The sequence below is a fragment of the Panthera uncia genome, chromosome B1 (genome assembly GCF_023721935.1).
Source record: "Panthera uncia isolate 11264 chromosome B1, Puncia_PCG_1.0, whole genome shotgun sequence".
Classification (NCBI taxonomy): Eukaryota; Metazoa; Chordata; class Mammalia; order Carnivora; family Felidae; genus Panthera; species Panthera uncia.
Window position 1 is genome coordinate 198707420 of NC_064811.1, and position 16879 is coordinate 198724298.

Here is a 16879-nt window from a genome sequence, read left to right on the forward strand (position 1 = left end):
CCCCCTTGCCTCTCCACCTGCTTCTGCTTCACAGGACAAAATGCTTCCTAAGGCCCAGTTCTAGAGATACAGGATCCCAGGAGACTGCGAACTTTTCTTAACCCGCTTTTGCTTCCGTGTCACGTGATCTAGTGTCTGAGTCGCCGAAGGAAGGACTCTGCCCGGGACGCGATAGCAGAGCGGAGACCCGTGAACCCGGAAGAACCAACCGTCAGGATCCTCTCCTTCACAGGCGAAGAGTTGACCTCATGCCAGTTCTTATGCTGAGCCTCGCGCTTGTCTATGTAGTAACCCAGGATGGGGGCCCCGCCGCTGAACCTGGGCACCTTCCAGCCCAGCGTCATGGAGTGGCCGTCGCAGTTCAGAAGCGTGACCCCGTACGGATGCGAGGGGACAGCTGCAGGGACACAGGGCGGGAGGGTTACCCCAGAGTCGGCCTGGGCACCCCCTGCCCCGCGGGGCGGCTCCTGCACTGGGGTAAGGGCGGGCAGGCAGCAGTTGGGGGGGTGGCGCCCAGACTCGACCCATCTTTGTGTGTTTTCATCTCTTCCTTTGAAGAGAGAACATGTCCGTCGTATGTATTTATTGCTATTACTAAAAACATCCCCCAATAAATAACACAGGCACACAGACATCTTCCAATATTTCAATAATACAAGGGCGATAAATTATTGAAATCTGACCCAGATGGCTGAAATATGAGATTCCTCCCCCTCCTCTGGGGAAAGCCTCGAGGAGCCGTCTCATCACATCCATGAACGACACCTGTGCCCCCCGTGACCAGAGATGATGAACCTTACAGACGCCAGAATCACTCAAGTGAGCACGAATTTGTATTTCCCTTCTGAACCCATTTGGAAATGGACCATCTTTTCCTACCGGGTTGAAGAGGGACACGTCTCTGCTCCCCCACCCCCAACTCTGGGTGACCTACGCCCAGCCGTCCTCTGTCACCTGAGACACAGGTGACCCGGGAAAGATCCGTTCTCATCACAGAATAAAAATGTAGACGATTGCTTTTCGTTTAGTAGAAAGGACTCGAAGAGGAAAATGGTAACGTTTGGAAGTCCTTCCCGGGAAAAACTGACAGATTAGAATAGTGACCTTAAAACAAAAGAATAACTGATTTTTTTCTTTTCTTTTTTTTCTCTATTTCCCACCTAAGTGTTATCGGACCCGACATTCCTCGGAAATTCCGTAACACTGTGTATCGTCAGAAATCGTAAGTGAGCCCGCGGGTTACTCACTGAGAGCGGCCTGGACCTTGATGACGTCCGACTCCTGAGAGTTTTCACTTGTGCCGACGGCATTCACCGCCTTCACCCGGAACACGTACTGCTCACCGGTGGTCAGGCCGTGCACCACGAACCTGAGGGAGACACCAGTCAGGGGCACGACTACGTGGCTGAACCGTTTTTCTCTCTCCCGCAGCACGAGTACAAATCGTGGGGGACACGCCAACGTTTTTTCCACGGGGGACGAGAAGGAACGTTGCTCTGAGTCAACTTGTGTGCGCATGGCATACACGGGTTCACGCTGGCAGTTTTAGCTTTCTGATGCAAACCAGCACGCGGGGTCAGGAAGGAAGGCGGCGTGACGCCTCGCTACGCCAGGAGCTGGAGGGGCACAGGTCTGGGGGCACGGAAAGCAAGCCCCTCAGATCCTAAGCGCCCCTCTTCCTCCGTGTCGCCCACGTGCCCTGCGCCCCCCCTCCCCTTCGCTTCCCCAGTTACCAGGTTCTGTCTGAATCACACGTCTATCACGAAACAGCATTCAAGTCCTCATCTAAAAGAACCCACGTGTGGAAGGCTTAGAAGCAGAAGCATTCCGGACACGGAAGGGACCCTAGTCAGACGAGGCTCGAACACCGGCCTCCACACTCAACAGATTTGGGCCCCTAGTCACGTGCCTCCCCCTTGGTGAGGCTGCTAGCCCATCTGTGCAATGGGACATCGGCCCCCTCCTCCAGCACCCCTGGCAAGTGTCACCCGGGAAACGGCACGGGAGGATCTGGGTCGCCCCGCACAGGCTGGCGCTCTGCCCGGTCCGCGTAAGCGGTCACCGCTGGCCTCACCGGGCCCGTGAACGTGCTGTGACCTTCTACAAAACTCCGGCCTGAGAATGCTATTTTCACTTCTTTGTTCTGAGATCTCTTTCTGCATTTGCCGCCCGTGAACTCTAAATAACATCTAACCAATGCTCTCAGTCGCATCTCTTCTTTCGCAGCCACGGCCTTTTCCAATCTATTACTTTCTTAAGAAGACTGAAACGGGAAAGATGGCTGAGCCATCACTGACCGCCCGTCCATGGTGCAGAGCCGGACAGCTGCCTCTGTTTTCTGGAGAAGCACATCCTGGAGAGGGCCTAACAGGGTCTGACATTCTGCACCCTTGGCAGGAAAGGGGAGTGCATCGATGCCGGAGTGAAGACGCTCCCTCCCACGGCAGGAGGGGCCCAGGTCCCCTGCACCAGAGACGGGATGTCCCCCGGCTTTGTCTCAATCGGTGGTAGAGTGCGGGCTCTCACTTATGCGAATGAAGCAATTTTAAAAGTTCGAAAAATCAACACGGAAAAATAAAACGCCTCTCAGGTCGCGGTTGCGACTGTAACTTTCCCGCTGGAAGGGAAGCCTTAACTGCTCCCGTGTCGGGAGAGTCAAGGTTCTGGAGCCTCCTCTGTCATGAACACACTAATCGTTTCAGGCACGAGCCTGGGGACCCGAGCAGCCTGTCAGCTCTGGAGTCCTGCGCCCCTTACGTGGGCATAAGAAACAGACCTTTGTGTAGAGGCTCACGGGCGTGGGCGCCACGGCGTGGACCGCTCTGAGCCTGAGCAGCTCCTGTCTGGTTTTGCGTCTCCTACTCTGTCCCCTCACACGGCAGTTCTGGGGCCCCCGCAGGGCCACACCTGTTGTAGCCAATGGGCTTGTGATTGCACGGCTCCCAGACGTTGGACCCCGCCACGGAGCAGTCCACGTAGTAGCCGAGGAGATCGTCTTCCTGCTTGGGTCTGTCCCACCGCACGACCACCGACGTCTTCGTGTTCCGCGACGCCAGCACCCGGCCAGGGGCAGAAGGCACGGCTGTGCAGGGGAGGCACGGTGACAGACGGGACACGGTATCAGAGTTTTGGAAGCTGTACCACAGACCCTCGAGCCCTTGTGTCCACAGGGAAGGACGACCTGAAATCTGCACACGGAGGGAAGTGGGGGGCAGGCTGCCACCCGGGGAGCCAGAAGGTGCCAGACCTTCCTCCGTCCTCCCAAGTCCTACCCGACTCACAAAGGAATTACAACCACCGAATCTCCCGTACCCCCACCAGAACTGTTGAAAATCACGTTCAGGGGCGCCTGGGGGGCTTAACCGCCCTACTGGGTTGAGTTGGTTGAGTGTCCAACTCTTGGTCTCAGCTCAGGTCATGATCTCACGGTTCATGAGATTGAGCCCCACATCAGGCTCTGTGCTGACAGCGCTGAGCCTGCTTGGGATTCTCTGTCTCCCTCTCTGCCCCTCCCTGCTGGTTCTCATTCTCTCTCTCTCTCAATAAATAAAACTTAATAAAAAAAAAAGCATATTCTGATGACACACACACTTTGGCTAACAGGGTAGTTAACAATTTCCGGAGGGTGAAATGACTGATTTTAAGAAAATAAGACACATTTCTATCAGATTGATCAGAAACTTGACGGGATTCCAAATCTAATCGTGACTTGACCATAGATTTTTCTCACTGGTGCAATTCAGAATTTCTGTAACTCCTACTGGACATCTTCCAAGAGGGAACTTGAAGCCATACGGGCAAGGAGTTCCGGTGTGTTCAGGGTTTTTAAAAAGGTGGCCAATGCCTAAAAATATTTCTAACCCATTTATTAGTTCCATGAAAATAAGACGGAGGGGCACCTGGGCAGCTCAGTCGGTTAAGCATCCAACTCTTGACTTTGGCTCAGGTCATGGTCTCATAGTTTAGGAGTTCGAGCCCCAAATCGGGCTCTGCGCTGACAGCACAGAGCCTGCTTGGGATTCTCTCTTTCCCTCTCTCTCTGCCCCTCCCCTGCTCACAAGCTCTCTTTCAGTCTCTCAAAATAAATAAGTAAACTTAAAATAAGACAGAACTTTGGAGAAATGTTGAGTACCAACCAACACAGGGCAAAGAGATCTCTGTCTCCTGTAAAATGAAATTTTAAGACAGCTTGAATTTTAACTCCCATACAACATGAATTGTCTTTTTCAACACAACATGATGGCCTCTGATGTCAGTGACTCAGGGCCTGTCCCCAGCTGTGGTCACTCACGGACATGACCGTACTCACCAATCATATCTTGGGCCTGAATGGGGGCAGTGATCTCCGATGGTTCGCTCAGGCCATGTTTGTTGGCTGACAAAACCCGGAACACGTATGGCTTCCCTTCAGCAAGGTCAAAGACGGCGTAGCGAGGGGACCGCACAGCTGTCTGGGCGTTGACCCGCTGCCAGCTCCCGCTCCCGACCACCGACTGTGAAGAGACATGGGATTCGCCAAAGGAAGCCAAGAACGGCCCAAACACGTGCTGAAGGAACCATTCTGCTTTAGCTAGCCAAACTAATCTCTAGGGACGTCCGGGGGTAGGGCGCATCCTGGGCCATCAGTAAACCTTTCCTGAATCACGCGAAAAGGGAATTCAACTGGGAAAAGTAGGTAAGAAATTACCCCAAGTTGGAAATGCTCAGCAGTAAAAAGTTTTACGTGAAAGCAAATAAACTTCAAGGAATTAACACATAGGTTGTAGTTTTAGTAAAGTGGAATGAACTGTAAAGAATGAAAGATAACTTAAGATATTCATAAAATTCTATCGTAACTCGACTGGTCACATTTCAATTTAAAATGTACAGTATTTTGCGACTATTATCGTAGTAACAGCAATCTACCTAACCAGCAGCAACGTAAGACGCGCTATGATACATCCGTACATTGGAGAACGTAGTCACTTAGGCTACCTTATAAAGATCCTCAATCAGAGAAGAGCGACCGTTTTGCTAAATGTAACACAGGATGCCAACTGTACCGATGACATATAAAGTATACAAAAGACTATAAAGAAAAAGACTCTTAATATATGTATCATACATTCATCGTGACTATTTCAGGGGTGCCCGGGGGGCTCTGTCAATTAAGTGTCCAACTTCGGCTCAGGTCATGATCTCGTGGTCTATGAGTCCGAGCCCTGTCTCAGGCTCTGTGCTGACAGCTCAGAGCCTGGAGCCTGCATCGGATTCTGTGTCTCCCTCTCTGCCCTTCCCCACTCACTCTCTCCCTCCTTCTCTCCCTCTCTCTCTCTCTTTCTCAAAAATAAATACTTTCTAAAGCATAATGACTATTTCACATGATGGAGTTATCAGTGATTTTCATTTTATTCTATATAATGTCTCTGGATTTCCCAAACTTTCTATACTGCAGGTTTAGTTTTTATCATTTGATTTTCTCATCACTGATAATTATTTTTTTAAACTTCAGTTACAAGTTTTACTTGTTTCCTAAAGAGAAAGATCCCCCTTCCTGAAGGGATCCTGAGTCAGCAAAAGCACGTGCACGGTGACCCTTGGAAAGGCTCCCAAGAACAGTGCAAGCGTTTCAAATGACCCCGGGCTTCTAGAAGTCAGAGTCACATTGAAAGCTGTCTCTCGTTTCAGCAGGAGCAAAGTCACCGTCTAGGGGCTGGTGCAGGCACCCGCAGTCGGAGGCCCCCACGCGCCCCGTCTGACACTCAGCTGGGGCCGAGCAGAGAGGAGGAGCCTCGCGTTGGAGGAATGACGACAGGGAGGAGGGAGGAAATACAAGGGGCTTACTGCCAAGCTTCTAGAAGCCCAAGAAAGGCTCGGGAGCCAGAGCTAAGTCGGGAGCTGCTCATCCTTCGGTGGAGGCTGGAAGGATGCGTGCAGGTCCCCGTGCCCGGAGCAGGGCCCCCAGGGCATGCGTCTGGAGCTTCACCTCAGGCAAACTAGCCACTGAAGCGGCCACTAGCCGCTGAACCATGGGCGTCACAAATGACCGGCCACTAGCCACTGAACCACGGGCGTCAACACGGAGGGAATGGGCTGGGAACCACGGGGATCAACACGGAGGGAACGGCCCGGAAGCCGTCCAGGAGCTACCCAGCAGAGGCGCAATCGCGCTGAAACTCCGCTCCGGGTGATGCGGCAGGCCATCCGCTGGGCGTCTGGGTGCCGGGCTCCCGCCCCCCACTCTTGGTGTCAGCATAAAGCGGGAAAGAGGAATCCGTATTCCTGCGCTTCCTTCCGGGCCTTGACAGGAATGAAGTCACCACAAGACCACCTCAGACGGGCTGGGGGCGGACCGCCCGCCAGGAGCCCACACTCAGCGTGGCCCAGCTCCGGCCCCTCCCGGGGGCCTCACGCTGCTCCCCGGGCCCCCGGCGCACGCCGCCGGGCCCTGAACACTTCGCCCTGCAGCACTGCAGGGTCAGCCGCCACGTAAGGCAGCCCCGCAGACCAGCGGTGAGGGCCACGGGGTCCGTCCACGCCCTGGAGGCTGAAATAGCGCTCACTTCATTCCCGCGTCTGCTTCCTCTAGTTGTACCGTGCGCCGTTCCTGTGCCGCACGCATCTGTTACTTGTTCTGTCCCGTGTGTGTGCCATAAACGGCACGCTCCCCACCACACTGTGGCGTAAGTGGAGGGTCACAAAACCAGCCACGGGATCTGGACCACAGCGATTTTTCTCAGTATGGCCCACAGCCCACTAGCAGGTCACTGAGCCCGTGAAGGGGTCGAAAGCTGTGTCCAGTGCTACGGGACAGACCAAAGTCGGAGCGCATCATAGCATGCGGTAAGGATGTCGCGGTTTGGGAGTCGTTGGTTAGACGTGTGCATGTGTGTGTGCGACTGTGTGTGCATGTGTGCAAGTGCATGCATGTGTGCACGTGTGGGCATGTGTGTGTATGAGTGTGTGCATGTGCATATGTGTGCATGTATGAGTGTGTGCGTGTGTGCATGTGTGCGACTGTGTGCGCATGTGTGCAAGTGCATGCAGGTATGCATGTGTGGGCATGTGGGTGCGTGTATGTGTGCACATGTGCCTGTGTGTGCGTGTATGAGTGTGTGCACATGTGTGTCTGAGTGTGTGCATGTGTGTGCCTATGTGTGCTTGTGTACATGTATGAGTGTGTACGTGTGTGCACATGTGTGCATGTATGTGTGTTCGTGTGTGTGTAAATGTGTGCGTGTGTGTGCTTGTGCACATGTATGAGTGTGTGTGCATATGCGTATGGGTGTATGCATTTGTGCATGTGTGCGCACATTTATGAGTGTGTGCATACGTGTATGAGTGTGTGCTCACGTGTGTGCATGTTTGTATGAGTGTGTGCGCACGTGTGTGCATATGTGTGTGTGTATGGGTGTGTGCATGTGCATATGTCTGTGCATTTATGAGTGTGTGCGTGTGTGTGCAGAGCTGCAATACACAGCTACTTGTCTCTGCGTCCAGACCTAGAGCCCTCCAGCCAAGAACCGGCTCTCCCCGCCAGCTGCAGAGTGAATCCCTGTACAAGACCGCCACCAAGTGGCCACGCGACCTCTGAACAAACGCAGAGCAGCAGCAAACGACCCTCCTGCCCAGGTCTCACTCGTCCTCGAGACGTGGGAGCTAGACTGCGTCGGCAGGAAGAAAACATACGGATCCCCCATTTCGGTGCCTTGGTGGGGGTGGGGCCGCTCGCTCACAGGAAGGCAGCAAACCCAGACCCAGGACGCCGTCCCCGGATTCCCACTCGCACGGCCGGGCTGGCCACGTACTCACAGCACAGCCGGCTCCCTCAGAGCGCAACCCACTGAACGGCACAATGTGAGGGTTTACAACACACGGTACCTTCTCGATGAAATACATCAGCGGCTCCTTGCCGCGGGGAGCAGGCGGGTCCCAGCTGAGGACCACATACGTCCTGCTGATCTCTGAGGCGTGCACGTTGGTGGGCGGCCCTGGGATCTGCACGTCGCCTGCAGGAGTGATGAACTCAGTTAGTGCTGGGTGTGCCCCAGGTCCCCCCGTTCGCCGGAGCCCATCGCGGGAGCGCGGTCCCCGGGGTACATTCCCAGGCACCAAAGATGTGCCCTACCACTGACGTCCTCTGCTTCGCTTCTATTTGGGGACGGTAAGCAAACTATTTTTCCCAGCCAAGTCTAATGCACTGCTTAAGATCACCTAATTAGTTTTGTTTCTGACATAAGCCAGCTCATTAAAAAAAAAAAAAAAAAAAAAAAAAAAGAATGTAATCCAAAAATCTTCCAGAGTTCCGCTGGAAGGGGAGGCAGGAAGATCCACCCGGAAGAAATAGAGTGCTTAACCACAGTGGAGCTTTCGAGGTGCCAGGAACCCGTGCAGAGGAGGTGCTCGCGGTCTGTGTTCCGCGATACGGAAGCCTTCCGGAAGGGGATTACCCTCGCTCTGCTGGTCCTCTGGGTTATTTTCCTCGTACTGCTCGCCCTCACAGCCCTGGATCTGTACACCGACCTTCTATAGCCCGTCGTTCTTCCCTCCCTAGGGGGGCCTGGGCCACGTTCACAAGCACTGGAACCTATACCCACAGGTTTAAAATCCTGGAGTGATATCAATAAGCCTCTTGCAAATAACTAGTTTGGAACATTTGTGATCGGAGGGGTCTGCTGTGCCTGGCTTGTGACACACCCCTTGCTTTAACACACGTGAAGGTGTCGGGGGCGTTATATCTGGAGAGAGCTTTTCATGAGATGTGGAGGTTTTCCAGACCCACAATCTCTGTAGCTGTGATACAAAATGTTATGAGCTTCCGATTAGATTAGCACATGATTAAACCGGTTTGAACGTCCCCAGGACACGTCTGAGCCCTTCTCCATATCCCATTGCGCCCTGGGGACTGTGCAGCCGGCAAGGAACTGAACCACCGCATGGAGACGGGACAAACAAGACTGGGTCTGGTTTCCCAGGAGTCCTGTTACACATTTTACAGGCCACTCGGCACAGAAGGGTGTCGTGGCCTGATCTAGGAGCTTCCTGGCAAGGGGCTTGGATTCAAACAAGGACTCAGGGAGTCTCTCCAGGAAAGTGCCCAGTAAGGCCGGGTGGAGCGGGGCCCCCGGACACCCGACGGGACCCACGCACTGCGTCCCCTCCTGAAGAGATCCGGACACAGCCCTGACGGGAGAAGATACAGGAACCTCGCCCTCGGGTGACGCGTGCCGAGCCCCCAGGGCTGCAGCCTGGTTTATACTTTATGCCCAAGGTGCCGCAGGACGTGGGAGGCAAGCCCAGGGAACAGAGGGCGGCAAGGCAGGTGGTGAAGGCAGTAAGGACGTGTGAGTGCCCGCTCACAGAGCTGCCGTCCACGTGCTTTCAGGTCTGAGCGTGTCACTGTCCTCAGACCCCGCACAGAGCCGCCAGGCCCAGAGAAAACGGAGCAGGAAGCATCTCGTCCGATGCTGGGGGAGAAGGAAGAGTCCCCGTTCGTGTCAGCAGGGGACCCCTGGCTGGGGCGAGATGCTTGGGTCCCAGAGCCTTTCGGCGTCAGGCCGACCCGCAGCGGCGGGAGCCTCGGGGATGTGCTGTTGGCGTCAGCCACGGACAGCAGAGGGGGGCCAGGGAGGGGGACATGGAGAGGCCACGGGCAGAACCCACCTCTGTTACCCACACTCCCAACAGCCGAGAGGAGGGCGCAGAGAGAAGCAAACGAAAGCAAAGGGAGAGGACAGGAAACTCCAAGTGTGTTACCAGGTTACCCTGGGGTGTCCCCGTGCCCGGGGCTGCGCATCTCTGGAGCCCACGGCGCTCCCGCGTGACTGCAGGTCAGCAAGCTGGGACGCTCTCCCAGGACCCGGCTCGCAGCGGTGGGACGGGGGGCCCGGGCCCTGGTCTCCCGATCACAAATCCTGCACTTGGTTCTCTCCACCCCGGGAGACTGCAACCCCCACAGGCTGCCCAGACGTCCCCTCCAAGTCAGTGAAACCCGAGCTTCATCCCCGGGATGACAGAGCCCGAGAGACGGTGCACGTGTTCAGAGCACACGGTGCCTTCGCCCCGGACGCCGGGTGTGCGGTTAGCGGAAGGCAAGCCATCTGCCTGGGCTGCGAGGCCTGTGGGCCCTTCCCAGAACGGACTGTGTGCCTTGAGAGCGAGCAAGTCAGGAAAGGTTGGAAAGCTGGGCGACATTCAGAGAGGGGCACTGACCGTAATTAACACGTTTGCAAGGGGGGCGCCGGGGTGCCTTCTCTGACCCGCCTGCCCCTGACCTCGGACAATGTGCGGCCGCACCCCGGAGAGCTGGCGCCCGCTGGCTGGACTCCGGGAGTACCATGGCCCGTCTGAGCGTCTCAGGCCCTGGCCCGCGTGGCCAGACACAAACAGAGCCTCAGGAACACCGGCCACAGTCTGGATATAACACAGCCATGTTCAAGAGCGCATCACACAAAATGAAGGCACCTGCCTTCTTATAAGAAAGGAAGCATGAGAAGCATGAAAAGTGACGTCTGTGACGTCACTCCAGTTGGAAATAAGATGCATTGCGTCTGTAACTCCCATTTTATCAGCCGGAAAACAAAGTCTCTTACGTTGTGTTATTTCTCTGGCACTTAATAGCTGGCCGTTTACACTCAACACGTCTGTATCTATGTGTGAAAAGGCAGATGTTCTCTGCAGACGGGCACGGGTCCTGCCACGGGAAGGTTTATTATATTCTTTCTTACTGCCATCGCTTTGCACGGTGACCTTCACGTAATGCAAATTTCACCGATAGGCGTGGGGAGCAGCCAACGCCTCCTCGTGTGGGGTAATTTCATGTGAATTCCTACACACCCACTCAGGTTGGCTCAGATGGTTCTCTCGTCACTTACCCCAGACGCGAACAAAAGAACTTCCTTTTCCTCGCGTCTGTCAAAAGCGCCTACGTTACCCAGGCTGGGGTGCTGCCGGAACCCCTCCTCCACTCTTAGCAGGACCAGATTTTACTTGTTCAAAGAGCGACGTTTCCATCGGGTATTTATGAAGCCACAGTAAGTCAACCTTCCCTAAGTTGTTTTTCTTTTGTCACCGCTTTCCTGGGCATCTCCCCCCATCTCTGAGAATGTCTGGAAGTAGAGGTCTCATCTAAGCCTTCAGATGTTCCCGTGGGGCTCAGCCAGGACTCTTAAAGGCGTCCCTCTGGATGCTGGGTGTTGAGATACTAGAGAAAAACCATTTTAGGTGCAGACGATTGCAAGCCTGGAGACCATCTGGGGGCAAATATGGAAATCAACGAAGGACCCCTCAGTCCGCGGCTCCCTGGGGACAGAGCGCTTGGACCACAGCGATTTCCAAGGAGAGCCTGCTCCGAAGTACGTGTCCTGAGGCTCCAAACTCCACTTGCTTCGTTTTTAAGTTTTTCATTGTTCTCTCTGAACTGTCCTTGTAAGTCCACGTAAGATCTTTGGCTTTCTGATTCATAATGCCAGGTTCCCCTCCTTAATAAATTCATCCTCCTCCCTGTCTCTGAGAGAACTATCTAGGAGAAGGGTTCATAAAATCCAGTATAAATCAGGGAAATGCAAACTTTCAGACCAGGGATACCGACTGCAAGAACTCACTCCATTTCGGTTAAAATGCTGGAAATACAATCTTGGCTTAAAAGGAAAAACTAAAATAGTCCCCCACTAACGGAGTCTGAGAGAAGGGGCCCCAGCCTCAGCCGGTGATCAAGGCTCGGATTCAGTTTGATCTTCTCTGCACGCCCCCAGGAGAACGCCGTAGTGAACCCTACATGGAAGCAATGAGGCCCCGTGAGGACCCCTGGATTCTAATCCTCTCCTCGCTCTGCCCTGCTTGTGCTCCCTGACTTCTACAGGCCGTAAGCACGCAGGCCTGACCCGCGGGTTTTACGTTTACGTGTGAAGCCTGTGCTGACCAGCTGATCACGCTCTACTTGCCACCCCGAATCCCCAGCTGAGCCAAAGCGGTGAGAGGCCACTTACCCTCAAGGTCGTCCTGATACATTACGACTTCTTTATCCCCCTCCAAATGGACCGCTGCAGAGAGAAAGGTTGGTGCTCAATTTGGCATCCAATGGTTTCCTGAAGAAAGCCCAGCTTCCCTCACCGAGCGTGGGATCCAAATCACCTCCGCGTTATGATTACAGCATACTCCCGACTCTATAGGAATCAGCGTAGGTATTCCGAACAGGCTTAAGACTTAGTGCTTCCCAGATCTTTGTACCGGATCAGAAAGCCCGGGGGGAGGTGGGGCAGGGAGGGTAAGGAACACGTACGGGCTCACTTAAAACCACGACTGAGGGGCCCACCGTCCCATCCCTTTCGGGAATCTGGGTCGTGGGAAATTAAACTTCGGAAACAGAGCGGCCTGGTCTCAAAGCCTTCTGAGCCTTAGCATGTGTTGAGATCGCATCACCAACGGACTAAGAAAAGGCTAATTCTGAACCCAGAGATCTGGATTCCAGCGGAGGGGCATGAGGACGGCAGTGTGCGTTCGTGGTGAAGCACACACACCCGCCCGGCCGCCCCACCCCTAACACGGCCCCGGTGGACACACGGGCACCACGAAATATCACCGCCCCACGCTCGGCCCCAGGAGACGTTCTTAAGGCTCACATACAGCTGAGCACAGAAGACAACGTCCCAAGTTTCCAAGACACGACTGGAGCTTGAAATCTGCACGGCCTACCTTGTAACCTCCTGAGGTCTACGGGGTCAAGGGCAGCCACGGCCTCGGAGACTCTGGAAGGCCTGCTGATGCCCGCGCTGTTGACTGCCCTCACGCGGAATATGTAAGACCTCCCTTCAAAAAGGCCTGTCACGGGGTATTTGCAGATTTTCACAGGTGAGTCATTGCACTGAACCCAATTGTCTGTCCCCACTTCGCATCTGTGAATTACAAAAAGAGTAGAGAATGACAAATACATCAGCCTAGTAAATTCACTCAGGTCTATACATCTATTCTACACACACATGATGTATCTAGGACAACTGTAACAGGAAAAGACCTTGCGTTGGTAGAAACCGATGCTGGTGAAGTACTGATTTATGTTCAAAAGTAGTACAAATAAACCATAAAAGACAAAGCTACTTAAGAAATGTGAAATGTATTTATATATTTAAAAGCTTGATGACTTATAGCTTGAAAATCAGTTCCTGCCTTCAACCACATTTAGGCAAAATGACCTCCAAAGGTCATTCGAGGCGTATCCTTGATAGTCCTTTTTCCGACACATGTGGCGAAATCACAGGGTGCCCTAAGCTCCCCAGCATGCCCAATGCCAGGGTGCAGGGGAGTGCCCCGCTGCCCATCCCCCACACGCCTCCCACCCTACTGAGCCCCAGAAGTGAACGGTCTCCAGCCCGCTGGCTCAGTCTCTCCCGATGCCAGAAATACGTGTCTTTCAAGCACGTCTCGTGTGGAATTTGGAAGTCTTTTGAAAACAGTTAAGTGCTGACCAGACACCTGGAAAGGCAGAAGAGATCGGCCTCCATTTTTCACAGGCTGAGAAATTTCAGCACCAAAACGTCATGGCAAATTCCCAGGAGAACACAGCAAGTTCAGAGAAATCATTTTCGGAGGCATTCGGAGCCAGGTTGTGTATTCACTTTAAAGAATCAACTCTCTTTCTAACTCTTCGGAATTTTTAATGGAAGTTCTGCGACCCACACGTGCTAACCTGTTACAGTCAGAACGTGACATGGTCATAGCTGAGCATCTGGCAGGGAACAACTTGGCTTAAATCAACACCTGGCTGTTGCAGGACGGGAGGGCGCATAGGGTAAGAGCTGCCTCCCCCGACCTGAAGTCCTGTTGTGTTTATCTTTGCCAATGAAGGAGAGAGGGGGCAGGTCATTAACTGCGAAGGGCCATGAAATTGTTTTCGCCAAATCGCTGAAAAAATTCTCAAATGTCACAGGAAAACAGAAAATAGCTTTGTTTTAGTTTTTTGTTTTTTAATTCAAGGTAAACCCCGACCGATGCCCTCTGCAAAAGCTGACCTTAGCACTTCCAAATATCATCCCGATGGTGAATATTTTACCTAAACAAGCAGCTTTGTTGGTGTGGAAAAGGGAACTTAACAAACGTACTGACAAAAAAAAAAAAAAAGATTTGATTTTTCTGAAACAAACGTCTTATTTTACTGTGTTTTATACATACGGCATCTTAAATCCCTCCCCAGACGCATCATCTTCTGATAGATCCATAGCTTAGACCTTTTATCTTACTTCCAAATTCATTTTCTTTGACTACAGTTTTTCTCAGGGATTGGTGTGTGTAATTGAGGCATAAACTGCATGTGCAACAAATTCACCGACTCTGCTTGGTTTCCTTCCCAGGCTCTGAGCGCCACACCAAGTAAAGGAACATGAAAGAATTAAGACTCTGATGCGTTTTGTGATGATCCACATTTAAGTTATTAACTCAAAGGTGAAGTCCGATCTTCTGTACTTGAAATGTCAATAGATTTTTTTTTTAACTTGGAAACAAGAAGAAAACCTAATTTAATGGAGAGGAAGACTGGAATTTGGGTACGAATGGGCAGGCGCTCTTCCCAGCCACGCTTCACGCGGCCTGTCTTCTGCTCCGGAAGGAGGCGCAGGACTGAAGTTCTCCCCAGAACCCACAACCAGGGTTCCGCGTGCTGGGAGAAGCTGGAGGGCATTCGGTACCGGGTGTCGGACAGGCAGGCAGAGCTCCAAGCACCACAGGCAGAAGTCTACCCGCCCTCGCCCCGCCATTTGGTGATATCTTCCAACTATCCGGTCAGGAGCCTTAAATAACCATATAGTGACGTACCTGATCAAGAACGCTGTCGTGAACTTGAGTTTAGAAGTATATCCAAAGACACTGTCCGTGCCAACAATAATTTCAGGAACGTTCCCATCCCCGGAAGAAGACAATGGGCACTCACCGATCGATGAAATAGCCAATGACAGGGCTCTCCATGGTCGTGTTGGGCGGCTTCCAAGTCACGATGACATAATCGCGGTTTGCGTCATAGCACCGCAAGTCCATAGGCGCACCAGGAGCCCCGGTCACCAGTGGGTCTGCGTCTGCACCGGGGGGAGGGGGAGGGGAGGCATGAGGCTTGGGACACTGTCAAGCCTGTTCATGGCTCCTTCAAACTCAGACTTGTATCTACTCGACTCGATCTGACCCCTGCTTCGTCCTCACGTCTAAATGACCTGACTTCTTTTTGACTATGATGGATTGGTGACAAGAAATATAAGCCTAGTTAGGAGGTTTTAAAGTCAACATGTTCTGCCCTCTATAAGGTACTCAAGTCTATGATTTTTTTGTAATTGATTCCAAAATGGAAGGTCACCTTCTCTTGATAGTGGATTATCCCATAAGGTCATGTCAAAAACTAACCAATGAAATGATAATAGTGTGGCCTTTTTAACACCTGAGAAATATTACCTTAGACGCTTTTATCTTTCAAAATCCTTCGGAGATTGAGGATTTAAACCTTTCTTTTTCTGCAAGCTGTGAGCAAACATTTAGGTCCACACGACACTCACTCTTTCATGGGCCACTCGTGACCACGGTGCACATTAAGTTTTATTTTCAGGTTTTAATTACAGGAGCACTGAGGCCAGCAGAGCTATTCAGAAAGTGGATACGCCAAACATTGAATTTCCTTATCTACAATCTGTATTTATTCCGTAACCATGACTGTCACACTCTCCTGTTCGAGGCATATTAAAAGCTAAGCATTTCGTGACATTGAGCCAAATATTTTCTCTCCCATTCAAAATCCTCAGAAAGTAATCAGAACAGTAAAACTCCCCCCTACGTGCATTATTTTCCTCCTGCTGGTGGTGCTGAATAAGCAAGGCGATTTCAGCTATGCTGTATTTATTGCATTTTTATGGGGCGAGACATCTTGCCAGAAGGCGTACAGGAGAACGGGAGGGACACTTTAATGCCAACCTAATAAAAATGGTAAAACTTCACAGAAGGGCCTAAAACCCCGGCCCTGCAGTTTTATGCCATCTTGTGGGAGTGGGGAGGGGGAGGGTATTTGTTTTACATTTATTCCTTTTTTTTTTTTTTTAAGTTATAATACTCCCTGATGATACAGCCCTTTCTTGCGCTCTGACAGCTCCAGTGGAAAACAGAATATGCTGATGGGACCATCCCAGGCACATATAACCAGAGCTGGCGGTAGGCACAAAGGTGCCGGGAACACCGAGTGCAGGTCAGGCTGGGCAGCCCGTCCGAATGGAAGGGCTCAGGACAGCACCACCGGGCAACTAGAGCGGAAGTGTTCTGGGATCTTCGGCGGGGCTCAGCTGGGCCCTGTGGAGGAGGGCCTCCAAGCTGGAGGCCACAGGGGTCTGGGAGTAGATACAGGCAAAAGGGCTCTGCCAGGTGAAGAGAAAAGCCCGGGGGCTGTTGAGTGTCCAAGGGAAGGCTCCAGCTGAGGGTCCAGACACCTGACCCCCTGCCCCTCCAGCCTGGAGAAGTCCCCCAGGCCTCTGAGCCTCCACATTTGCATTTGGGAAACAGAGAATAACAGCCCTTGCTTATAAAACAGGCCTAAGAATTGTAGGGTATATACACATACGTGTGGGTGTGTGTGTGTGTGTGTGTGTGTGTGGACGTGCACATGCACACCTGTGTGCACACATACACAGACACATGCATACACTGCATACGTATGATATACATAATTTTATCCATTTCATGTGTCCATGTGTCCGTTTTGTACAGGATAGATACACGATGTGTACGCATATGACACGTCCACGTATAAACGTGCACATACACATACACACACCTCCGTGCCCACGTGTGATAGGGATTCATAGATCATGTACAGAACGTGTGACCCCGTGGCTGGTATGCCATGACTTTGTCCTCAATTCCATGAACTGGGAGTCAGGAA

The 16879-nt window shown here is 52.6% G+C and overlaps 1 protein-coding gene across 1 annotated transcript in view; it reads right to left on the bottom strand.

Annotated features, from left to right (window-relative positions):
- Positions 1 to 16879, bottom strand: part of MYOM2 (myomesin 2) — a 68997-nt gene that overhangs the window by 29849 nt on the left and 22269 nt on the right. The window contains exons 10-17 of the mRNA XM_049631821.1: positions 14900 to 15041; positions 12673 to 12872; positions 11967 to 12020; positions 7861 to 7988; positions 4310 to 4493; positions 2908 to 3082; positions 1248 to 1369; positions 210 to 397 (exon numbers count right to left, since the gene is read on the bottom strand). Of these exons, the coding sequence (XP_049487778.1) occupies positions 210 to 397; positions 1248 to 1369; positions 2908 to 3082; positions 4310 to 4493; positions 7861 to 7988; positions 11967 to 12020; positions 12673 to 12872; positions 14900 to 15041 (1193 nt within the window). The remainder of the gene's footprint in view (positions 1 to 209; positions 398 to 1247; positions 1370 to 2907; positions 3083 to 4309; positions 4494 to 7860; positions 7989 to 11966; positions 12021 to 12672; positions 12873 to 14899; positions 15042 to 16879) is intronic.